Genomic DNA, 26760 nt, shown 5'->3' with positions numbered 1-26760 from the left:
TCTTCCTCCTCCTTCCTCCTCTTCCCTCTTTCTTCTCCTCCTCCTCCCTCTTCCTCCTCCCTCCTCCTCCTCCCTCCTCCTTCTTCTTCCTCCTCTTCCCTCTTTCTCCTACTCCTCCCTCATCCTCCTCCCTCCTCCCTCCTCCTTCCTCCTCCCTCCTCCTTCCTCCTCCCTCCTCCTCTCTCTTCCTCCTCCTCCCTCTTCTTCCTTCTCCCTCTTTCTTTGCCTTCCTCTTCCTTCTTCCTCCTCCTCCCTCCTCCTTCCTCCTCCTCCCTCCTCCTTCCTCCTCCTCCTTCTCCTCCTTCCTCTTCTTCCTCTTTTTCTTCCTGTCTCAGCTTGTGGTCAGAAGTCATGTGACCTGGATTTCTGCCTGGCCAGCACTGTGAATTAGGATCCACATAAGTTTCTGGGCACTACAGTCCTGCAGGACCCAGGGAGCAGTGGACACACTGGGGCAAATGCAGATGGTGGACGCTTTCGGGCTGTGCATCACGGTGGCTCTGAGCCTGGCGTGGTTATTAATCCTTAGGTTTTTCCCTCTAAAAAAAGGGCAATGACATTATCCTTATCAGCCTCCCAAGCTGATTGCAGGGCTCCAAAGATAGGCTGGAAGGAAAGGTGCTTTGGCCTAAAGGGCCCACACCACGGTACTCTCACAGTTTAACTTATTTCTTTCTCCCTAGACATCTCTTTCATGAGAAGGAAGAGAGGAGGGAAGATGCTCTGTGATGCTGCCGGTAATGCTGACCAGTCATGGTGCCGTTAACTCCTCGGCCGTCTTTGCACTCTGTCCCCAACTGAGGTTTCCGCTGCAGTGTAACTGAGCACTCCAGGTACCACCGAGGGCTGTCAGGATGAGCTGTCCTTCCATCCCAGGCTGTCACTGCCAGGTAAACATGCATCCCTGCAAATGGAAGTGCTGTGTAAGAAAAATGATTGCTGGCCAGATGTGGTGGCTGATGCCTGTAATTCCAGGACTTTAGGAGGCTGAGGCAGGAGGATCACTTGAGCCCAGGAGTTCGAGACCAGCCTGGACAACGTGGCGAGACCCCATCTCTGTAAGAAATAAACAATGACAACAAAAATTAGCTGGGTATGGTGGTGAGCACCTGTAGTCCCAGCTACTCAGGAGGTTGATGTGGGAGGGTCACTTGAGTCCAGGAAGTTGAGGCTGCAATGAGCTATGATTGCACCACTGCACTCCAGTTTGGGCAATAGAGCAAGACCCTGTTTCAAAAAAAAAAAGATAATGAAAAATGTTTGGCATGTCTGGGCAGAGAGCCTCTGGTCCTAGAATTGGGTTGACACAGAGAGAAGTTACCCTCTGATTTACCCTGCTGTGCATGTGCCTACCTCGTCTGCATGGCTTTCTGAGATATCAACTGTGTGGTCTTCTCTCTGCTGCTGGGGAAGGCTCACTGAGCCAGCTCTAAATTATTCTGAGCTAGACTGTTTTGTCAGCTAGCAGCAATTACCCTTCTACTTTCCTTACACTTCCCAACCTCAAATATCCCAGTCAGTCATCCACCGACAGAGATGAAAAATACACACAAAATGACCAAAGAGCTGGGGGAGGACAGGGTTGGGGTGGTGAGCACGTAGGGCTGGCTGTCATCAAGGCATTTCTCGCCATCTGCTATTTCACTTCAGAGACCGAAACTCAGTTGGTGGGGTAAGACTGGGAATGTGATTTTTAGCAATGTGTTCATTTAAATAGAACCCCACTATAAAAACAATTTGGAGGATTATGACTCGTTTTTAAATGAGAACTAGTTTTAATGGAATTTTTTTATGAGCATTCCGATCATGACTAAAATCCACATCATGATCAAAATCTGCCTGAATACTGTCTGTGCTTCATGAGTTGTACTCTAACCATTAGAAAACCATGTGTATTAAGTGTGATGCCCTGCACTGAAAGTTGTGGTTTTCTCTCACGGGGAAGCAGAGTGTATTCTTAGAACTGTTATAATGGGGTTTATTTCTTCAAACAGTTCAATAAGTGTTTATTAAATGCCTACTGCGTACAAGTGTTGGAGATTCAGATGCAAATAAGATAAAGTCCTGTTTTCAAGGAATTTGCAGTTTAGCGGGTATATTACGCTGCTCTGGCCGCCGTAACAAAATACCATGGACTTGGTGACTTATACAACAGAAATGTATTTTCCAACAGTTCTGCAGGCCAGAAGTCCAATGCTGAGGCGTCGGCAGGGCTGGTATGGTGAGGGCTCTCTTCCTGGTTTGCAGATGGCTGCCTTTTCTTTCTGTCCTTACTTGGCTTTTCCTCTGTGCCCCCACAGAGAGAAATCTCTTATGTCTCTTCCTCTTCCTACAAGGACACCACTTCTATTGGATTAGGGCCCCACTCTTAGGAACTTATTTAGCCATAATTACCTCCTTAAAGGCCCTATCACCAAATACCGTCACACTGAGGATTAGGACTTCAATATATGAATTTTGGAAGGGAACACAATTCCATCCACAGAACTCAAGAAGATATAATTTTAACTCTGAGGCCGGGCACAGTGGCTCTCACCTGTAATCCCAACACTTTGGGAGGCCAAAGCAGACAGATTGCTTGAGGTCAGGAGTTTGAGATCAGACTGGGCAACACTACAAAAAATTAAAAACAAAATTAGCCAGGTGTGGTGACACATGCCTGTTGTCTTGGCTACTCAAGAGGCCAAGAGGGGAGGATTGCTTGAGCCCAGGCGTTTGAAGCTGTAGTGAGCTGTGAATGCACCATTGCACTCTAGCCTGGCCAACAGAGTGAGACTTTCTCTAAAAAATATTTTTTTAAATTAAAAAAATTTTAACTCTGCTTTGTTACAAGGAGAGTATAGGGTTAGGGTTAGAATTTGTTGTATCTTGGCTATGAACATAGCGAGGCCCCAACTCTAAAAAAATAAAAAGAAAAGAAAAATTAGCCAGGTATGGTGGCATGTACCTATAGTCCCAGTGATTGGGAGGCTGAGGCAGGAGTGTTACCTGAGCCCAGGAGTTCAACCTGCAATGAGTTATGACCACGCGACTGCACTCTAGCCTGGGCAACAGAGCAAGACCTTATCACTAAAAAAAATACAAAAAATTTCAAAAGAAGATACTGTCTGAAACACCTTTCCCAGCTGACTTTTGTGAATTTACTTGGAAACTTTTGGGGAAAGGAAGAAAAGTCGAATACAGAAGTAGAAACTGGTATTGTAAAAGGAAAAAGTAGGACAGGTCGCTTGGGAGGATGGTCAGTGGTGGAAATCGAGCATGCTTTGAATCTAGGATGAGTGAGTTGGATGACGGAGAAGGGGAGGCGACCTGGGGTAACTGAGCTCTCTCCACACGGCAAGAAGCTGCAGCTAAAGGACGTGGTTGATGAGAAATCCCAGGGCCTGGACTGGAGGCAGAAAGACCTTCTCGTCAATATTCTCAAAAACCCAGATTAGGTCCTGATTTTACATTTCTAGTCTTTGGTTTAGGTTTGTAATTAAAAGATGAAGGCACTTGGCTTCCTTGCATAAGAAACTTCGGTTTTGCCATGGCTGTCACCCTGTGTTGGCCACACGAGGCTCCTGAGCATAGGGAACTGGGCTCATCAGAAGCAAGATGCCCTGTAAGGGTGAAATACCCGCTGCGTCTAGGGGACTACTAAGTATACATCAGTGTAGAAAAGAGCGTATTTTTGTGTTGATGATATGTTGAAATAATATTTTCAACACATGAGGCTAAATAAAGTATGTTATTAAAATGGATTTTGCTGGTTTCTTTTTACTTGCTTTAATGTGGCTCCTGCTTCACTTACACAGGTGGCCCACCTGTTGTGTTTCTGTTGAACAGCGCGGTCCAGGCCCTTCTTACCCCGACTTTTGTGTACTCTGAGTTACTTTCCTTCCCTCTCTCCACACCAGCAGCAGCAGGAGCAACAGAACACCTGCTCTGAAGTGCGTGCTGGCCACTGTACCGCTGCCCGCCGTCCTTGCTGTGGCCACTTCAGACCCTGGGCTGCTCTCCCAGATTCCCTGATGATTTGATTACAGCCATTTTTTCCACCGATATTTCTGGTCTCCAACACTATTTCTCAGCGATTTCAGCATCTGTGGATGATTCTCCCAGCCCTGCGTCTCCAGGTTCTGCTCTCAGCTCGAATGATCTTGTCCTCCACCCTCCCTCAGCTCTTCTTTTACATGGTCATGCTGTGCACTCAATACAGGTAAAAACTACACCGCCCCAAGCCCAGTTTCAAGCATCATGTTCCTCAGCCCCCACCTCCTGCATCCCCTTCAGTGCCTTTAGTATGGGGACTTCAGTGATTCCCTGACACCACTGGGACCTCTGATATGTCGCTATTTCCTGATCACGTTTGTTACCCCCCTCGTGCCCTCCCTTTTCTCCTAATCCAGTTGGGCTCCACATCCCACCATCGTAGCCCTTGGCTTTCACATGCTTCGCTTCCTTTGACCCCAGCTCTGCTTCGTACCCACCTGGTAACCCCCAGCCCTGGTAAAATCCAGCCCTCCCCTTTCTCCATGCCGGCTCCTGGACAGCTGAACCGAGCTGGAGAGCAGCACAGGCGAGGCTGAGTGGTCTCTCCCGGGTTCCCGAGCACCAGCCTGAGCGGGCTCTAGGTTAGCCTGACTGGAGATCCTGCACTTCCTGTATGTCCCTAGCCCTTTCTTGCACTCATTTATTTCACATCTTGCCCTCTTTCCTTAAACCCTTAACATCTCCTCACTCTTCGCTGATGACCTTGCTCCTTACTTTGCTGATAAAGAGATACTGTGCATTCAGAAGACAACTTCTCCCCCTTGGGCACTCCCACAGCCACCTCTACCCACCTCACTGTGTCTGCAGCCACACACGCTGCCTTCCCCTTCACCAGGTATGAATCATGCTCTGGCGAAGGCCGTGACTCCACCCAGCTCTAGACCTCTACTTCCCAACTCAATTGTTTGCTTTTTACTGGATAATTCTTATCCGTTTATCACACTTCTCTTAATCCCACAGCCCCCAAGAGGGTTGTCTACACTCACTGTCTCCACCTACTCTCCTCCCATTCTCTCTAAACCACTTGCATCAGGCATTCATTTTGTCCGGTCTACTGAAACTGCTCTGACCAAGGTCAGCAATGGCTCCACTCCCATGGTCAATATCAAGTTCCCGGTCTCAGCCCACTTGAACTTGCAGTAGAATTTAGCCCAGTTGATTACACTTTCTTCTCCTCGAGCTTGTTCTTACCTGGTCTCCTGGGTGCCCTTTTCCCCCTGTTGTCCTCCTGTCTCTCTGTCAGGCCCTCCTCAGTTTTCTCGCCTTCTTCCTCATCTCTTCAGCCTCTAATTTTGAAATGCTCGAGGCCCAGTCCTTGAACCTCTTCTCCTTTTTAATTGCCCATATTTCACAGACACTCATATCTTGGCTTGACACATGGCTTCAAATTCCACCTGTTTGCATACAACACCCACATTCATATCCCCAGGCTACAACTGTCCCCGGCTCCTGACGCTCCTCTGGACATGGCCCTGGCTGGCTCGCAGGCTTCTCAAACCCATAGCCCCTGCTAACCCGCTGCACCCACACCTGTCCGTTCAGCAAATGGCTAAACACGTATTCTCTCTTTCTACCACAACACATATGTCTTCCGTCAGTGAATCAAATCAAAGACCTCGCACCAGATATGACTGCCTCTGCCACAACCTGGTCCATGCTAACATCCTCCCTGTGTGCAGAACAGTGCCTTCACCTCCCACTTGGCCTCCTCCTTCCTGCCATGGCCCCTAGAGTGTCACCTGAACACAGAGGCCACGCCGAGGCTGTTCACGCCTCAGTCCCCTCAAGTTAACCACATTCCTCCTCTCAGAACCTCCTGCGGTTTACTGTCTCACTGGGAGTAAAAGCAACAGCCTGCAAAGCCCTTTGGCACCTGACCGCCAACGACCCCTGCCCTCAGCACCTGACTGTTCTAGCCGGGCCGTCCCAGCCTCGCCGGCCTCCCTGCAGTTCTTCACTCCTGGCTGGCTCCTGCTTCTGGAACTTTGAACTTGTCGTTCCCTTAGCTTGGAATCCTTTTCCCCCGGGAAGCTGCAGGCCTACGTCGCCTACTTCCTTCGTGTCTTTGCCCAAGTGTGACCTCACTAGTGAGACCTTTCCCATCACTCCATGGACGAGGGAACCTCAGCCTCTGCCACTCCTGGCCTTTCATGCTGCTTTCCTTTTTTCCTTGCACTTTTTACTCTCTGACATCAGCTTGTTTGTTGTTGCTGTTACTGTTTTTGCTGATCGACTGCCTCCCCACTGGAATATGGACTCCACCAGCTCGGCACTTTGTTTCCTGCCGTATCCCAGTGCCTAGAACAGTGCCTGGCGCGGGGGTACATGTGTGGAGGCAGAATTTGGGGAACATGGTGGTCTTACTTGCAAACGTCTCACAAGGCCTGGTCTCTACAGCAGGTCTTTGGTTAGCCATGACATGGCATGTGAGCTCTCATCCTGTGTGGGTTCCTGTCGGGGACCCTGTCTTCTAACTATGAAGTAAAAGGAGGCTCTCCTCCAGTGAAAGCAATTTCCTGCATCATACTCGAACAACTGAGCGAAGTGTCAGTGGGAGAGGCGTGATCGGGACCACGGAAGCAGGGGCCTCCTGGGTGCCTGGATCACATCGCTGGAAGGAAACACCCATTTCACCAACCCAAAGGCCACCTGCTGGCCCAGGATCCAGGCCCGGCTGTACTGAGATCAGTCCCAGGGTCCTGCATGTGCTGGGGCTCTGCTGACTCAGTTCTGGAAACATCTACTATCACCAGAGTCATTCAAGTGCCACAAAATAACACATTTATGTATTATTCTGCTTCAGGTGAGCTCATGAGGAAAAGGCAGATATCTACTCATTAAAAATATTCTTTTGATCGACTTCCTAAGGACAAATTTCAGAAAGCAAAAAACAATGTTTTACTCATGCCTATACACATGCATGCACACCAACTAGGAAAAACATATTTTTTGAGACAGGGTCTGCTCTGTCACCGAGGCTGGCGTTTAGAGACGTGATCATGGCTCACTGCAGCTTCAACTTCCCAGGCTCAAGCGATCCTCCAACCTCAGCCTCTCAAGCAGCTGGGACTACAGGCATACGCCACCATGCCTGGCTGATTTTTATGTTTTTGTGTAGACGGGGTTTGCCATGTTGCCCAGGCTGGTTCTCAAACTCCTGGGCTCAGGCAATCCCCATGCCTTGGCTTTCCAAAGTGTTGGGACTGCAGGCATAAGCCACGGTGTCCAGCCTAAAAATCACTTTTAAAAGCCAAAGACAAGTTAGATTTGAAACAAGGGAAATGATCTCTGTTGACAGCCTCCTTTTCCTTCCCAGTGGTGGGGTGTTTTGTTATAGCAAGAGGGCAGAGCTGTGCATATATTCATTTTGTAATTGGTAAAGTGTGGGGGAAAGTTTCTGAGAATCTTTACTTTGCAGCCTCAAACGCTGAGCATTTTTCCTGGTTTGGGTGAGTGCTTTGCCTGGCATCTGGCAATGGTGTTTCCTGCACCATCTGGCCTGTGGTCTGTGGGGATGAACATACATCTTGTTAGGGTTCTCCATCCACTCCACACAGCGTTGGCTTGCCTGGCTTACGTAGTCTGAGCAGGCACCCAGCTTTGTTGCAGATACTGAAGCTGTGTAAAATAAATGCCTTTCCATTGTTCACACTTTAAGCAATATTGGTACAGCATTAAACCCACTGTCCCAGGCACTCCCTCTCCTTACCCGCTGCTTATGGTGCTTCATGTATTAAAGAATGGCAGCGCTGCCCAAACGTTCATTTTGTCATCAAGTCTCAATGCAGTCAACCTGGTCCCTCCGGCAAATGAATGGAGGCACAGAAGATGATTTTCAAAATGCCATTAGGAGAGCTTGAGCCAGAACTAGAAATGGATCCTCCACGGGGGATTCCACCACTCTTGCCTGGCCACAAGCAGACAATAATACAGAGTGAATGGCTATCACTGGGGATCAAAAAGGGCCATTCAGTCAGTTCTCTCTCTTATCAGGTCTCAGTTAGCTTTCTTATCAGGTCCTAAAGGTCTAATCTTATCATTGTGGTAAAGATAATTGTATATTCTGTTAAAAATTTTTTTTTTATAACATGAAGATGATGATTTATAGCTGAATTTCTCCCTTTTATTCCAATCCAACAATTTTCAAGGCTTTTTGTGTTTGTTTTTGTTTTGGACGTATTTATAGAAAATTACCTGAAGAGGTCCAGCCTGAGGCCTCCTCATGGATGGGTCAAACGTGACATCATTTGTTGTTGAGGAGCCTACGAACTTCTCCACCAGCGGGAATGCCTCAGACAGGAATGTACATCGGCAAATCCCCATCGTGCACTGGGTCATCATGAGCATCTCCCCAGTGGGGTTTGTTGAGAATGGAATTCTCCTCTGGTTCCTGTGCTTCCGGATGAGAAGAAATCCCTTCACTATCTACATCACCCACTTGTCTATCGCGGACATCTCACTGCTCTTCTGTATTTTCATCCTGTCTATTGACTATGCTTTAGATTATGAGATTTCTTCTGGCCATTACTACACAATTGTCACGTTATCGGTGACTTTTCTGTTTGGCTACAACACGGGCCTCTATCTGCTGACTGCCATCAGTGTGGAGAGGTGCCTGTCAGTCCTTTACCCCATCTGGTACCGATGCCATCGCCCCAAGTACCAGTCGGCGTTGGTCTGTGCCCTCCTGTGGGCTCTTTCTTGCTTGGTGACCACCATGGAGTATGTCATGTGCATCGACAGAGAAGAAAAGAGTCACTCTCGAAGTGACTGCCGGGCGGTCATCATCTTTATAGCCGTCCTGAGCTTCCTGGTCTTCACGCCCCTCATGCTGGTGTCCAGCACCATCTTGGTCGTGAAGATCCGGAAGAACACCTGGGCTTCCCATTCCTCCAAGCTGTACATCGTCATCATGGTCACCATCATTATATTCCTCATCTTCGCCATGCCCATGAGACTCCTTTACCTACTGTACTATGAGTATTGGTCCACCTTTGGGAATCTCCACCATATTTCCCTGCTCTTCTCCACCATCAACAGTAGCGCCAACCCTTTCATTTACTTCTTTGTCGGAAGCAGTAAGAAGAAGCGATTCAAGGAGTCCTTAAAAGTTGTTCTGACGAGGGCTTTCAAAGACGAAATGCAACCCAGGCGCCAGGAAGACAACTGGAATACTGTCACGGTTGAGACCATCGTCTAAGAATTGTGAGGGAAGTTGTGGATAAAAATGGTTGAACAGGTCATTTTCAGTTTGTGCTTGGACTATAACTTACGTATCTCCTAAATGTGATACAGAAGAACATCTCATCCCATACACATGAGATACTAATTAATGATGAAATTGAACTCTTGTACTATATCTTCTGGAAATGACCTGTCATTTCTGTTCTTAACAAAGACTCTTTCTATTCTTTCAGCTCTTTTGGCAGCATTTTACCATGAACCACAAAAATGACTTTAGCAGGAAGATTTACAGATGTGTACAGGAGAAGGTGGTAACAAAACTGTTGGAACTTGAGGAGGCAGCTCCAAGTAGCAGGAAGTACAAAGGTTGCTTTCTGTGTGACCTCAGGCAAGTTGTTAAACCTCTCAGAGCCTCATTTCCTCACTCATAAAATGGTCACAGCAATAGTCTATACCTCCTAGGTCTGCTGTGAGGATGAAATGAGAAGATAACGCTTGCAAAGCACCTGGCACATTGTGGATGTTCATTAAACATCAGTCTCTCCTCACTTCCTTCAATGGTAGACAAAATGTAAATTTTTGTTTTGTAAAGCACACACACAAACATACACACGGCTCTATCATGTACAGAAGTTATTATGTGTTTTTACATGTTGAATGTAAATTTGCAATGATCTTCTTTTTGCTTGCGGCATGAAAGCTTTTCATGGCATAACACCTCTATTGAAAAACATCGCAGATGTTGTGCTCTAACCAGCCATGTGCTAGTGCATCATTTCAGGTTGTGAAGAAATACATTTGGCCACCAGTCGAGGAGTTTTTCATGGCTTCCCTCCCTCTGCGGGAATACTAGATGAAACGAAAGTCTGTGTTTTGAAATCCTTTGATTGCATATAAATTTTTACAAATGGAGTTGAATGTATGAGTTCCTAGGGGTGACTGTGGCCCTCCCCCGCCCACGAAGCAATGGGTTATTTATAGCCAGAGTTCTCACCTGCAGCCAAGTGCGGGTCTCTGCACCTCTCTGCCTCCTCTTTTCCTGAGGCATTTTTTTTTTTTTTTTTGCATCATACCTGGAAGGAGGCTCAGTGGCACGGGTTAATGAGAATCTGGTCACATCCTGGAGGACTCTGACATTTTTACTCATGACAGATCCTTGCATGACTTCCTCAACCTCTTTACTCAGCACTCCGGGGCGGGCTCTGCCTCCTGCCTGCCATGAGTTGCCCTCCAGACACTGCATGTCCTGGGTTTTAGCTGTGAAGCCCGTCTCGGCCTATGACTGCATAGCTATGTTTATTTCCTTCTGTCCCTTCTAGGAGTTCCACAAAAATGACAATGTGTCACATGATTCTACAGGTTGTAAAATGTTCAGGCCCATAGAAACAAGCCTGTTAGTATTTGTTTTAACTGTTTGCTCTTTAAAAGGTCAGAGAGGTGGTGATGAAATCATTCTCTGTTGCTGCTGGTCCTTCCCTATCCTCTTCCTTTCTCAAAAGAAATGATGGGGACAGCTTCACTGGGGGAGATGAGTCTCTCCCCTCAAGCCAGGACCCCACTGCCAGCCAAGCTTGGATGCAGGAGGCTTTTCAGTGGGTGACGACATCTGATTCAGAAACAAGACAGTTTGCTTTTAGAAGCCCAGATGGGGTGTGGAGCAATGACATTTAGAATGATCTTGTTTTGGCTGAAAATGGAGTATCTTCGCTGGGAAGGAACAGATTATGGAGATCAGAGCGACTCCCCTCTGTTTCCTGTCCTCTCCTGTGTGTGCTGCATGCTGGGCTCTGGGATAGCGAAAGGGGCCAACCCCATCTCATCTCAAAGGGGATCTTAGTCTCAAAGAGGACCCTAAAGACTATCAAACACAAGGAATTTCTGCCAAAGGAAAATATGGTGAACCAATAGGAAGCCCCTAGTTACTGTTTTTCTGCAGCTAAAGTGGGGAAGTCAAATGTGATAATGAATACAGAAATTCTTCTAACCTTTTAAAATGATGCCTTATCAAGAGGTAGGATTCAGAGTTTAGCAGGGTTGTAAAGACTAATTTCTTTCTCTCTTCCCCGAAACCCATTGACAAAGTGAACTGTAAAATTAAAACTAAAACGAGAAGATTTAAGTAAATTTGCAAATGTGTAGAGAATACGAAATAATTTGTACCCTTTAGGCATTCAGACAATTTGTCTAAGTCATTTTAGGTTACTAGGTGCCACTTCTGAGAATTCCCCGGGTCTGGGAGGAGATCGTTTTGATAGTGCCTGTCCTAACTGCAGGGCAAGGGTTTGTAGCATTCCTAGGACAAATATTCATGGACAGCCTTCTCTGCAGAACACCCTAATGTGTGCATGGCCAAGACGGCGAAGTGGAAACCCCTGCCGTGTGTCACAGGAGAGAGAGACACTGCATAACCACAATGCCAGGCTGCACACAAGTTTGTTAGGCAAGTGTTAGGAAAAAAAATTGTGTGGCAGAGGTCACTGCAGTAGGGGGCTTCCTGCCACCCCCACACTGCACACACCCTCTTCTGTTCCCTCCCCTGCCCACCAGGGTGGGGATATACTTGCACTCGTCGTGCTATATATTGATTTGCTTATTTGCTCATTCTCTGTCTCTTCACGCTAGACTATAAGCTCCTTGTGGGCAGGGACATAGCTTTGCTCACTGCTGTAGCCCCAGCTCATTTGCTGTGGTGGTCGAATCCACTGCACCCCTCTCGGCTGTTTCCCTTGCACATATAAATAGGCTCAAATTGTTTCTGCCTGACCAGAAGTCATTCCTTGCCCCATAGTCCTTTTCGGCTTTTATCTCCCCTCACTCCCTTCCTTCCAAACCACCTTCTAGAAAGGCTCTTCCACACTCACTGTCCTGACTCTTGCCACAATTTACCCCTCAACACCCTGCCAGTTGTGTTGCAGCCTGACCGTCATAGAGAGATTGGTACAGCTAGGACGGTGAGTAACTTCCATGGTGCTAAATCTGATGGGCTGTTTTCTACCTGTGCCTTTTGTGACATTTAGTACCCACAGTCTTCCTGAAATGATCTCTTTTCTTCGATTGTAGTTTGCTACTTTTTCTCTCCAGCTCTCTTTTTGAATCCTATCTTCCCGATTGGAATCCTCTCACTTCTTCCCTCCCTCTTCTACTGCTCCTCCCTTAAATGACCACATTTTCCATAATTCAGTGGCTGGACCGCTGCTCTCCTCTTCCTGAGAACTCTCCCTGGATCTGGACTGATAACCATCTGCTTATTAATGAACCTCACATTGACATTTGCTGACCAGAATTCTTTGCTGGGCTCCAGTCCTGTGTATCTGTTAGATATAATGAACTCCAAGTTTCTCTTCAAAGAAACAGTATGTCAGTATGTTCAGCTCTCTTATTCAGTTCTCCATTTTGAAGTTTAACTTCCTGGTTCTCTGTGCCCCCTTGCCTCTAGTTTCAGTAAACAACTTTCCTGCTAATCAGTAGTTCACATCTGTTCCCCTGGTCACCTGCTCTGACTTGTTCCTAACTGTTCTTCCCACCAAACTACCCACCCTGCCACTCTGGCTTGTACCCCTGCTCTCTTTAAAATAGCCAGTCGGAATTAGTTTAGGCTGTGTGGTCCAACCTTAGCCAATAGGGGAATGACACAGCAGTAGGGGCTACCTGCATCAGGAATAAGAACCCCATTCCCCTCCCTTGTCCAGGTCTGCTCTCACCATTGCTCCATCTGTGAGACACACCCTTCTAGAGAAGTAAATTGCCTTGCTGAGAAAATTAATATTTGAGTGCTACTTCTTTTGAGGCCCTGAAAATTTATATAACATGTCCAACCGTCTAATGGACTTTTTGATCCAATGTCTTACAGGTGCTTGTAACCTATTCATTTCCCCATCATTCCCCATTCCTTTTTTTTTATACGGAGTCTTGCTCTGCCACCCAGGCTAGAGTACAGTGGTGTGATCTCGGCTCACACCTCCTGGGTTCAAGCAATTCTCCTGCCTTAGTCTCCTGAGTAGCTGGGATTACATGTGTGAGCCACTGCACCCAGCCCACACCTATTCCTTTTTTAGTAAAGGACACCACTAGTCACCCTGTCCCCCTTGCTATGCTATTCCCTTTGCACAGATTGCTCTACCTTTTTTAAATCTAGCAAATTGCATTTATCCATCTGCATCCAGCTCAAGCATTAGAGACTCAGGAGAGCCTCTGGAAGCTGAGTTCCTGGATAACTGTGTCATGCTTTTTCTTTCTCAAACTTTCCATATCTTTCCTGTTCTCACTCTTGGCAAATGATGGCTGGCTCCCCTTTACACAAAGGGAATACAAGCAACTGGAAGAATGCTTCCAGACATCCCTGTCATCCCCTGCTGATCTAGCTACATCTCCTGCATATTGGCCTCTCTCCTGGGTACTCAGGGGGAACTTGGCATGTCCCTCCCTGGCTAAGGTGACACCCTGGCTAAGATGCTCCAGCCCCCTTTCCCTATTGCCTTCCTGATGGCATTTCTCCAGCAATTCTCCCCCTCTGTCCTGCACCATCAATTTCAGTCCAGGATAAGGGAGGGCAGAATTTTCAGGAAGCAGGATGGAGGAGGGTTGGCGAACAGACCACTGGTCTTGACTAGCCTGCTCCCCACCACACACGCTGCTTATTTCTCTGGAGACAGAATTGTATGAACTGAGATGAGCAACTGGAGAGCCACCAACAGCCATCCCTCCCTTTGTGCCTCACAACCCCAGTGACTGATGGAGATGGAGATGGGATTACTGGTGGCCTTCATGGAGTTGTATAAGGAGCACTGAGAATATGCTTTATGGGTGTCCCTACAATTTCACCATCAGAAGAGTAACTCCATTAGGTTGAAATTTGTCTTTTTATTCAACCTCTTCTAAAATTACAAATAATCCCTGGAAAGGATAACACATTAAGTCATACATACTTTTTCCTGTGCTGTTTCTCATGGAAAGGAGCAGTGCAAGGCAAGACAGCCAGGTGTTCAGGCTGCTGAATGAGGAGGTGAGGAGCGGGTGGTAGGAGTGAAGAAAGGAGGAGGTGCGAGCAATCATGTATTTGCTTGTTTGGTTCCACAAACAGGAACCTTTTTTTCTCTTTACCTAACATTTGACTGTTTAACTTTGCAAGGTTATGTGGGAAACAAAAATCCTCAATATGAAAACATTAGCAAATGTATCACTTATAAAACTGATCCCATCAGGCCTCTCTCTGCTTAGCACTACAGTCTCTTTCCCTGCCTCACCTACAGTTTGGTGGGTCAGTCTGGTGATGCCTAAGAGTCAATGTAAACACTATGCAAACTGTCCTCGAACTTAAATTGATGATCTTGGCGAACATTCAGGATTCTGTAAAGTTGGCAAGAGAGGTATCACAGAACTGCTAAAATAACACTTCAACTATTGATAAAAGATGTGGAGCAGAGTGAGACCTGTTACCAGTCGGATCAGAGGAAAATAAACAAGGATGATGGTGAGATGGGAGCTTCTAAAAAGACGGGTTTGAATATCAAATGTTGAAGAGAGGCTCTTGGGAAAACTGCTGAAGTCTTCAGATATTTTTGCAAATAGTGCCCACTTTCTGATATTCAGCAAAAGTAACCATTAAGTAAAGACAGAAATATTGGCTGGGCATGGTGGCTTTAGCCTGTAATTCCAGCACATTGGGAGGCTGAGGCGGGTGGATCACCTGAGGTCAGGTGTTTGAGACCAGCCTGGCCAACATGGTGAAAACCTTGTCTCTACTAAAAATATAAAAATTAGCTTGGTGTGGTGGTTGGTGCCTGTAATCCCAGCTACACGGAAGGCTGAGGCAGGAGAATCACTTGAACCCAGGAGGCAAAGGTTGTGGTGAGCAGAAATCCCACCACTGCACTCCAGCCTGGGCGACAGAGTGAGACCAGTTGCTGCAATCAGTGCTTGGCTTTTTGTCCCAAGTTCACCCCAGGTCATTCAGCTATCCTGGCATTCCCGGTGGTTCCTGTAGGACGGGGTCAGAGTGGGTGTCCCATGAAGATTACCAGATCAGTGGGGAGATAGAATGTTCCCCTCTAATTCCTCCCTGTCACCTTGGAAACGGTGGATCTAAGGACATTCTCTGAGTGGCGTTATGCCAGCAGAGGGCGGTGGCATGGTCTGAAATTATTGTTTCTCTTACCAGTTGTGGCTTCTTTCAGTTCTGTGGACCCTGGGGGTTTCTCAGCTTCTCCCCCAAGTTCTGGTGAATTCAGGGTGGTATTCTTGTCTTTGAATAGTTTGAATATTTTTCTGTGGGGGGAATGAGTCCAGAGAATCTTCTATTCTGCCACCTTGTTGAGCTCCCCCAAAATGTCTCCTCCTCCTACATCGGCACACACTTTAGTTTGACATTGATTGATGAGTTTTGAGGAGTGTATATAAAGACACATTGTTCTCACAGGAAACCGGTGGAGTTTGGCGGTGCCTCCAGTTTGCACTTTGGTCATTACACAGGTAGAATATACTTACATGACTACCTGCCCCCCTTCTCCAGCCTTCCCTGCCCCCAAAATCTATAAATCCCAAATTTATTTATGATAAACAATCTTGACAGATTAGGTGTATCCTGCTGGACTTAGGACTGGTTCACGGAGTATAACGTTTCTACAGAGCAGTCTAAGGTCTTCAGCATCTTTGCAAGGTGCCCTGGCTGAGGTTATTGTTCCTGCAGACATTCCTGTGGGGAATGAGTGATTTCAGATTTGATGCTAACGCTCCCTGTATGGTGCCTTTCGGCCAACACCAGCCTGTCAATGCCTGAAGCAGAGACCTCAGGAATGAGATAACAGGACTAGAAGCCTGACTGTCTACTTAGTAGCTGGGTGAAAGTCAACAAGTTAATCTCTGTGACTGGTGACTGAGTAGGAGTTCTACCCAAAGCAGATCCTGAGACAAGGATTTAGTGCAAGTAATTTATGTAGGTGTCATCCCGAGGAGCATGGGAGGAAGCGGAGAATTTGGACAGAGAAAGGAGGAAGTCAACAAAGCGTGAGTGAAGGTGAACAAGGGCCCAGGACAGTGTGGCCCCACCTCAGAACTGTCCTCCTGGAGGGGCAAAGGTGCCATGGCGCTGACTTCCACCTCCTTCCCTCAATAGGGAAAGTCACCCCCATGTCAACCCCCAGCTCTTCCTGGCCTGCCCTGTGCTCAGGCCGAGCATGAGCCGTAGCAGGAAATATGTCCAGGCACAGCGGCGCAGGGAGCCATGGGCAGGTACAGGCTCTACCTGCAAGTGACCACAGGAGTGGCTTCAGGGCTGACCAACGGCATCTGCTATCATGGAATAAAAGTAACCTACCCCACAAAGTAGCTGTGCCAAGTAAGTGAAATAATGCATAAGGAAATTCTGAAATTCTGGGTTAAATTTCAAGCATCAAGCAAATGTTAATTATTTCTTGAGGACCTTATGCAAAGTGAAATAAGCCAGTCCCAGAAGGACAAAGACTGTATGATCCCATACATAGGAGGGACTTAGAGTTGTCAGCTTCATAGAGACAGAAAGTAGAATGGTGGTGGCCAGGGCTGGAGGGAGGAGGGAGTGGGGAGTTAGTGTTTAATAGGGATTGAATTTCAGTTTGGGAGGATGAAAAAGTTCTGGAGATCGGTTGCACAACAAGGGGCACGGAGCTAACCCCACTGTACTGTATTCTTAAAAATGGTTCAGATGGTAAATTTTAGGTTATGTACATTTTACCACAATAAAAAAGTTATTGTACTTTCAAGGCACTCGATGTGTTTCTCAGGATTCTGGGCAGCACATGGCCCTAAGGCGGGCACCAAGCCAAGCTTGGGTGATGAAGGATGAAGACAAACCTCCTGTTCGATTTCACTCCTGTGAGTGGAACACTGGCACTGTCTCCAGCAAGGGGCAAAGACACAAGGCCAATTAAACAACCCATCGCAAACCTGTATTGCCGAGTGAGTGCAGACTCCCCTGATTCTAGTGAAGCCGCTGTCCAGGGCCGGATAGCAGCCACTCTTGGCTTTGCGGACTGTCCAGCCTGTGCTGCGGTGACAGCTCTGTGGGCATGTGAAAGCAGACAGTGCTTAGATGAACGAGGATGGCTGCACGCCAACAAATTCATTATGAACAGCAAAAATTGAATTTCATGTAATTTTCATGTCATAGAAATTCTTTTTTTCCCCTTCAATCATTTAAAAATGTAAAAAGCTATTCTTAGCTTGCAGGTTTTACAAAAACACGTGGCAGCCAGATTTGGTAATGGCTGAACTTTGCCACCTCCAGCAAAGAGTGTTTTGGGAATTCCCCTTTCTGAAATTTTCTCCAGTGTGGCTGCAGCACGTCTGTTTGACAATCCTGACCTCAGGGGTGACGAATCTTTCTTGTTTCCTGGTGGATTTAACTTTGCAGAAGGATCAGCAGACATCCTGATCCAAACCTGATGGATGAGATTGGTGTTAAGTTGAGAAATTCTGTTTTGGGTTAATCACAAGGTGATTTTAAAAATGAGAGATTTTTCTGTAGTAGGTACATTAGCTGTAATAGAATTCCAATTCTATATACTCAGGGACCATTTTGTTCACTCGTATCAAACTATATTCTCTGGATTCAGAGGGAGTTATTGAAACTTTTTAGAGATCAGGAATAAAATGTTCATGCACAAGAATTTTGTGTCGGGTTTTTAGAAGGATAAGGATCTCACATATGGCTTCTGGGTACAGCATGAATAAAATGTAGTTGCTAACAAATTAAAAACCAGAACATTCCTCATACTGGGTTGATTAGCACTTGCAGGTTCTGTACCATCACTATCTTCAACAAGGAACATAAGCCTTGTCCCAAGTTGCAGGATAAATCTTTCAGGAACTCAGCTGCAAAGGTCATTATCACATTGATTTATCGACGTATGCTTTTAATCAAAGTGTACCCTTTAGAATTAGTTGCCCTTAGGCAAATGTCAAAAGCTCAAACATTCCTTAAAACACTTAAAACAAAATAATGACACAATAAACCATCATTAGAAATCCTTCAGGCTCATGAGCTCTAGTTGAAGATGGTTGAATGTCTATGAGAATTGAATTGAGCCACTGAGCACTTCCTGTCTTTCTTCTTCCAAGAAGAGAGAAAACAGATGAAAGCCGAGGGGCAGTTTTCCTTTTGCATCTGACTAAGCTAGGAGCTTGCTTACCCAGTGAGTGAATGCCAATGCTGACTGTGTTTCTGGAGGGTTTAGCATCCCCAAATCTTTTCTTTCATTTCTACAGACTAAGAAAAATGGTATTTTCCAGTTGAATTTTAGCTGTAGACATATGGAAAAGAATCATCTATATTATCTCTATATGGATAAAGCGTGTCCATCAACCTAGTGGCCTTAGTCCTCGATGTCCCGCCATTTTCTCCTCCAGGACAGCGGCTCAGCACCCTCTCCCACAATGCTTCAAGCACTATCATGCTAGACTATTCCTGCTTGCTTTGACTTCTCCTTGCAGAACTTCTGTCCAATTGGTACGTCCTGAATGCGTGTGTAGTCCCAGATTCATATGTTGAAATCCTAACCCTTCATGTGATGATATTTGGAGGTAGAGTTCTTGGGAGGTAAATGGGTCCTGAAAGCAGGGCCCTCATGAATGAGATTCGTGCCCTTACAAAAGAGGCCCCCATTAGCTCCCTCACCCCTTCCACCATGTGAGGACACCATGAGAAGGTGTTGTCCATGAACCAGGAAGCAGCCCTCACCAGACACTGAACCTGCAAGTGCCTTGACCTTAGACTTTCCAGCCTCCAAAAGTGTGAGAAACAATTTCTGTTGTTTATGAGCCACCCAGTTTATGGGATTTTGTTATAGCAGCCTGAACAGACTAAGACACTAACTTTTGATGATTTTCCTTATTTTTCATAAAGTTGGTGTATAGAAGTGAGGGAAGACAATGCCAGTAACATCAGAACATTGCTGAGGGCTACAGAAATATGACAGCCCCTGGGGCCCGCACTTCCCCTCCCTGCACAGACAACAGCACAGTGAAGAACAGAATGAAGTTATAATGCTTGGGAAGTGGCCTGTGAAGCCTGATGAGCCCATGCCCTCTCTCTCACATGGTAAGAGATGACCCTAAGTGACCAGAGGGGCTCATCAGAGCTGATCCGAGTTCAGTAAAAGGGCTGATGCGGAAGATGAGGCAGAAAGTGGATCTTAGATCTCAGAAGTATCTGTTAAATGGTGGAGACCTTGACAGGGAAAACGTTCTCAGGTAGCGTTCCCAGCAGAGGTCTCGGCCCCTGGCTGATTCACAGCCTGAGATTAGAACAGAGATTGAGTCAGAGGAGATTCTACCTCTTCACGCATTCCCACTGTCCTGAAACTAGTCAGTGTTAGAACCAGAATTCAAACTGTGACGGCCTGAGCCCACAGCTTTGCTCTTCATCTTACTCAGTATTAGATTCATTGCCATACTGACCAAAGATTCGCTTTCACTGTTTATCCTGAAGAGGAAGTTGAGAAATTGACATGTCATATAGATGCCATGAGGAATCCCTGGGGAGAGATTAAGACATTCCTTCAAGCTTCAGATCTTTCAGAGCGATAGGTGGTGCGGAGCTGCGCTGTTGAGAACCGAGTCTTGGTGTTCGGCTCTTCACGTGTTCGCCTGCCTTCCTCCTCCAGCCCAGCTGCTGCAGTGGGGTATGTTACGCTTACACTTCACGGAGGAAATGGAACTGGGGCTGCTCCAGTGTCCTGTTTTCAGGTTTTGATGGAAGCTTCTGCATTCAGCTGCACCAACACCGCTTGCAAACAAGAGAAGAACCCAGATAGTGGAGAACTTTGTGCGGGGACTTGGGTACTGATTCCGGGGAGTATCTGGAATTCCCACCTCGCAAGTCCATCTCACCTGGTGGTTGTTCCTGCTAAAAATGGACCCCGTGGTCCTGCGCCCTGAGGGCCACAAACAGCATAAATGTTCTGGAGCAGAACCTGGAAGTGGGAGGGTACAGAGGGAAGACATAAGCAGATGGGGGTGGAAGCCTGAAGGGCAGTGCTAAAGTGTCTTGGAGAGAATAGAAGATGAATTAGATGATAATGCACAAGGCCAAGAGCATGGCAAAACAAGGAACTAAGAAGAATGAAACTGGTTTGATAAAGAGATTAACAGTACACACAGTTATGAATAAAAGATGCATTATGTCATAATTAGCAGGTATCCATAGGTTGGTGCAAAAGTTTTTGCCATGGAAAGTAAAGGCAAAGATTGTGATTCCTTTTGTACCAACCTAAGACATCTTCTTTCACCAAGGAGCTTAAATGTTTTAAAACAAAATATCTTTATGCACCCTACCTCCCCCTGCAGTTTGGAGCCTTTCCTTTCCCAGAATGCTCCAGCCCAGGTCCCCCCACTCTTTGTCCTTAGCAACAAGTCTCCGGAGAGGCCTTATATTTAACAGTTTTCATGTCTCAATAAAGGTTGAATGAATGAACAAAGAAAGCTTTCATATATATATATATATATATATATATATACATATAATATTAACAAATGATTGGCTTACCTTTTTACCTTCCTGTGTATCACACTCAGATTTTGCTTTTGAAAATTCCATCAAGGCAGATATGGTGTCCGTGTTTAATGTTCTTATGCCTGCATTGACCGCTACCCTAAATTTTTTCTCTTTATCACTCTCTTGCAATTAACATTTTGTCATATCTGTGTGCTACATAATATATAGTTTATTTTGTGTGTTTTCGAAGTCTCTAAAAATCACGTCATATTCCATGTAGTTTTCTTCATGTTGTTTTTTCCACTCAGCATTATGCAGAGTGATTCAATGTCTTTGTGTGTAGCGTAGTTCATTCATTTTGAATGCTAAAATATATTCCAGTGGGTAAATATATAAAATTTTATTTATCCTCTTGTCAGTGGACTGTTTCCAAGTTTTTTTTTTTTTTTTGAAATGTGGAAACATTGCTGATTAAAAACTTTTCTATATACATCTCCTTGTACACTTCTGCAAGAATTTCTCTTGGGTATATACCTAGGAGTAAGATTACTAGGTCAGATTTATAAAACAATTCCAAAGTGCTTTCAAGTTTGGCCAGTCAGATCAAGTGAACCAATTTACACTCCCATCCACGATAAATGAATCTACTTGATCCACATTCTTTTTGTACTTCTCAGTGTTTGCCAATCTGCAGGGTGTAAATGGTATAATGTTGTGGACTTAATTTGCACTTACCAGATCATAAAAGTGGTTTAGCATCTTTTTATGACTCTTAGCCATATGCTATACTGGGTTGAATAGTGTCCCTGCCTCCCCCAAAATTCCTGTCCACCTGGACCTCAAAATGTGACCTGGTTTGTAAATAGGTTATTATAGCTGTAATTAGTTAAATTATATTGATGTTATGCTGGTTTAGGTTCGACACTAAAGACAATTACAGATGTCCTTATAAGAGAACCATGTGAAGACAGAAGTGATACGGTTTGGCTGTGTCCCCACCCAAATATCATCTTGAATTGTAACTCCCATAATTTCCACTTATCATGGGAGGAACCTGGTGGGAAGCGATTTGATTATGTGGGTGGGTCTTTCCTGCACTGTTGTCATGAAAGTGAATGAGTCTCACAAGATCTGATGGTTTTAAAAATGGAAGTTTCCCTGCACAAGCTCTCTTCTCTTGTCTGCTGCTGTGTGAGATGTGCCTTTCACCTTCTGCCATGATTGTGAGGCCTCCCCAGCCACTTGAAACTGTAAGTCCAATAAACCTCTTTCTTTAGTAAATTGCTCAGTCTCAGGTATGTCTTTATCAGCAGTGTGAAAACAGTAAATTGGTACCAGTAGAATGGGGTAAATTGGTAATGCAGTAAATTGGTACCGGTAGAATGGGGCATTGCTGAAAAGATACCCAAAAATGTGGAAGCAACTTTGGAACTGGGTAACAGGCAGAGACTGGAACAGTTTGGAGGGCTCAGAAGAAGAAAGGAAGATGTGGGAAAGTTTGGAACTTCCTAGAGACTTGTTGAATGGTTTTGACCAAAATGCTGATGATAATATGAAGAATAAGGTCCAGGCTAAGATGGACTCAGATAAAGATGAGGAACTTGTTGGTAACTGGAGCAAAGTTGACCCTTATGTTTTAGCAAAGAGACTAGCAGCATTTTGCCCCTGCCCTAGAGATTTGTGGAACTTTGAACTTGAGAAAAATGATTTAGGTTATCTGGTGGAAGAAATTTCTAAGCAGCAAAGCATTAAAGAGATGACTTGGGGGCCGTTAAAGGCATTCAGTTTTAAAAGAGAAATAGAGCATAAAAGCTTGGAAAATTTGTGAAGTCTGACAATGCGATAGAAAATAAAATCCTATTTTCTGAGGTGAAATTCAAGTCAGCTGCAGAAATTTGCATAAGTAATGAGGAGCCAAATGTTAATCCCCAAGACAATGGGGAAAATGTCTCCAGAGCATGTCAGAGGTCTTCACAGCAGTCCCTGCCATCACAGGCCTGGAGGCTTAGGAGGAAAAAGTGGTTTGTGGGCTGGGCCCAGGGTCATGCTATGTGCAACCTAGAGACTTGTTGCCCTGAATCTCAGCTGCTACAGCCATGGCTGAAAGGGGCCAACCTTAGAGCTTGGGCCATGGCATCAGAGGGTGCAAGGCCCAAGCCTTGCCAGCTTCCATGTGGTGTTGAGCCTGTGAGTGCACAGGAGTCAAGAATGGGGTTTGGGAACCTCTGCCTAGATTTCAGAAGATGTATGGAAACACCTGGATGCCCAGGCAGAAGTTTGCTGCAGGGGTGGGGCTCTCATGGAGAACCTCTGCAAGGGCAGTGCAGAAGGGAAATGCCCCCACACAGAGTCTCTACTGGGGCACCACCTAGTGGAGCTGTGAGAAGACGGCCACTGTCCTCCAGACCCCAGAATGATAGATCCACTGACAGCTTGCACTGTGTGCCTGGAAAAGCTGCAGACACTCAACACCAGCCTGTGAAAGCAGGCAGGAGGGAGGCTTCACCCTGCAGAACCACAAGGCAGAGCTTCCCAAGACCATGGGAACCCACCTTTTGCATTGGCATGACCCAGACATGAGACATGTTGTCAAAGAAGATCATTTTGGAGCTTTAAGATTTAACTGCCCTGCTGGATTTTGGACTTGCATGGGGCCTGTAGCCTCTTTGTTTTGGATGATTTTTCTCATTTGGAATGGCTATATGTAACCAATGCCTCTACCCGCATTGTATCTAGGAAGTAACTAGCTTGATTTGATTTTACAGGCTCATAGGCAAAAGGGACTTGCCTTGTCTCAGATGAGATGTTGGACTGTGGACTTCTGAGTTAACAATGAAATGAGTTAAGAATTTGTGGGACTGTTGGGAAGGCATGATTGGTTTTGAAATGTGAGGACATGAGATTTGGCAGAGGCCAGGGGTGGAATGATATAGTTTGCCTGTGTTCCCACCCAAATAACATCTTGAATTGTAACTTAACATGACTCCCACATGTCGTGGAAGGAACCCTGGAGAGGTGATTTAATTATGGGGCAGGTCTTTCCTGCACTACTCTCTTGATAGTGTATGAGTCTCATGAGATCTGATGGTTTTTAAAGGGGGAGTTTCCCTGCACAAGCTCTCTTCTCTTATCTCCCGCCATGTAAGATGTGCCTTTCACCTTTGCTATGATTGTGAGGCCTCCCCAGGTTTATTGAAACCATAAGTCCAATAAACCTCTTGTTTGTACATTGCCTAGTCTTGTGAAAACAGACTAATACAAGAAGGATAAGTTGGAGTGAGGCATCTACAAGCCAAGAAACACCAAAGATTGCCAGCAACCTCCAGGACCTGGGAATAGACAAGGAAGGGTTCTTCTCTAGTGCTCTCAGAATGAGCATGGCTCTGCCAGCACTCTGCATTTTCCCCTGGTCAATGTTAAAAAATTTCTCTGGCAAGTCCACAATGCTGTAATTGCCATAGCCTTATATAAGTCTTGATATCTGGAGGGCAATTCCCTCTGCTGTTCATTTTGCTTAGGGATAATAGAGCAACTGTTGCCAGGGCTCTCCCCAGATCTTTTTGGATTCATTTGCATTCTCTGTTACACTACGTTTTTTTCTGGGAGTAGTTCCTAATAAATCACTTTCACATGTATCCCTGCAGAACTAAACTATTTTATTTTATTTTTATTTTATTATTTTATTTATTTATTTTTAGATGGAGTCTTGCTCTTTCACCAGGCTGGAGTGCAGTGGCACAATCTCGGCTCACTGCAACCTCTGTCTCCCAGATTCAAGTGATTCCCCTGCCTCAGCCTTCTGAGTAGCTGGGACTACAGGCACGTGCCACCACACCCGGCTAATTTTTTTTTGTGTGTATTTTATTAGAGATGGGGTTTCACCATGACCAGGATGGTCTCGATATCCTGACCTTATGATCCGCCCACCTCGGCCTCCCAAAGTACTAGGATTACAGGCATGAGCCACCGCACCCAGCCCAGAACGAACCTATTTTAAAACTTTGACACCTCACATACATTTTGGAATATTCTTTCAGGTTACATGAAAATCCTGTTGAGATTTTATTTGGAATTGTATAGAATGTATAGATCAGTTTTGGAGGACAATTGTGCCTTTATAATATAAGTATTTTTTACACATGAATATAAAATATTTTTCCATTTATAGTTCTTTTAAAATAAATTTCAACAGTTTTAATAATTTTCTGAGTAATGGTCTTGCACATATTTTATTAGATTTATTTCTAGGCACCCTACAGTTTTTGTTGCTATTGTAGATGGCAGGGGGGCTGTTATACTTAGGTTTCCTGTTGCTAGTATATAGAAATGAAATTGATTTTTATTCTTGGTTCTATTTTGTCTGTGTGTCCCTGGAAACTTTTGGTTGAATTCTGGACATTGTATATAAGAAATGTGTCTCAGGAATCCGCTTTCAATCTAGAGAAGTTTAAGGCCTTCTTGAAGAATATTTTTAAATGCAGAAAATGAAATCTATGAGATTACAAAAAACCAATTATATGAAAATGTAACCAATTATATGAAAACAGTCCGTTTTCATGCTGCTGGTAAAGACATACCCAAGCCTGAGCAATTTACAAAAGAAAGAAGTTTAATTGGACTTAAAATTCCATGTGGCTGGGGAAGCCTCACAATCATGGCAGAGGACAAGGAGAAGCGAGTGGCAGCACGCAAGAGAGCTTGAGCAGAGAAACTCACATTTCTAAAACCATTGGATCTCGTGAGACCCATTCACTATCACGAGAACAACATGGGAAAGACCCGCCCCCATGATTCAATCATCTCTCACTGGGTCCCTCCCACAACACGTGGGAATTATGGGAGCTACAAGATGACATTTGGGTGGGGCCGCAGAGCCAAACCATATCAGGAATGTTAGCCACAGACTGTTTTTCAGTAAATAGACCCCAGTTAAGAATGCTGCAGTTATGGGTGATATTTTTATTATCTTCTTCCAGAGGTATGTGCTGCAAACTTTGGTTAGGAAGATAGAGTGAGTTCGATCATCTTAATCTAATTATGAACTGAGCTAACTTGAGGCTGATCTGAAGTTTTGGAAGATGTTGCCTCTCTCTGGTTTGCACTCCCTCGCTAGGGTACATCTCTCCAGGAGTTGAAAATACGTGCTCATTTTAATATAAGGTAGCTTTTAACCAAGACAAAATCATCCCAACCACCCAGTGTTTTAGGGAATAATAATACACTTGGCAGAAGCAAATACATTTCCACAGATAATAGCCCCAGACAGATTGTAGATATCAAGATATTTAATCACAGGGTTCTGACATTTAAGAACTTGGGAGTTTGGAGTTTTGTTGGCTTCCAGAGATAGGAATAGGCAGAGCTTAATAAGCCAAATCAATTATTCTTTCATTTTCTGCTGAAAAGGTTATAAATAGGATTTTACAAGTTCTGTCTGTCATATTTTTTATGAGGAACATTAACAATTTCCAATATTTTTGTGATGGAAAGAACATTTCTAAATATATTTATTAATTACCAAATAACAAGGCAAATGAAAGCTCAGAGGTCAGTTGCCTTCCACTCTTTCTTTCCATGATTCAAACAAATGTCTAAGATATTTTTAAAGGTACAGTTTTAACCTTTTGGTTAATTTACATTGTATTTTGGCAACAGAAAGGGTTATATAATAGTGTAGCCTCCATCTACCAAAAAGAGATCTGAGGGGAAAAAAACCTCACTATTTAAATTTAGAAATCTTGAATGTTTGGATAAGAAGGAACTGTTTTCCCTTTTGATATTTTTACAGGCTTTATTGAAACTGGAGCTTTATATTCTTTTCAAAAAAGAAACAACAATAAATATAGTACAATACTTTCCATGTCACATTATTTTAGTGGCTTAAGGAGAGCTGGAAGAAAAATACAGTTCTCCGCAGTATGTGGCTTTAAAGTGGTCATTATAATTTTCTACTTTATTTTCCAAATTAGTGCAAACATTTATTAAGCACCTTCTGCATGCCATGCACCATGATAAGCATAAATGTGATCCTGGTTCAGAGAGTTTTGATTTCTTACCATACTCGAGTGTAAGCC

General features: G+C 45.0%; 1 protein-coding gene across 4 annotated transcripts in view; it reads left to right on the top strand.

Moving 5' to 3' along the window:
- MAS1 (MAS1 proto-oncogene, G protein-coupled receptor) overlaps nucleotides 1–20682 on the top strand; it is an 89372-nt gene extending 68690 nt beyond the window's left edge. For 3 of the 4 annotated variants that reach the window (XM_064360483.1, XM_064360484.1, XM_021670214.2), the window contains 2 exons: nucleotides 684–890; nucleotides 8222–20682. In XM_064360483.1, coding sequence (XP_064216553.1) covers nucleotides 8258–9235 — 978 coding nt within the window. In that variant the 5' untranslated portion in view covers nucleotides 684–890; nucleotides 8222–8257 and the 3' untranslated portion in view covers nucleotides 9236–20682. The remainder of the gene's footprint in view (nucleotides 1–683; nucleotides 891–8221) is intronic. The other variant, XR_010336573.1, reaches the window with a different exon arrangement.
- Nucleotides 20683–26760: the final 6078 nt, after the last annotated feature.

Source organism: Aotus nancymaae, unplaced genomic scaffold (genome assembly GCF_030222135.1).
Source record: "Aotus nancymaae isolate 86718 unplaced genomic scaffold, 86718_ANA_hifiasm-v0.15.2.pri h1tg000040l, whole genome shotgun sequence".
Classification (NCBI taxonomy): Eukaryota; Metazoa; Chordata; class Mammalia; order Primates; family Aotidae; genus Aotus; species Aotus nancymaae.
This window is presented reverse-complemented; position numbering and strand designations above follow the sequence as displayed.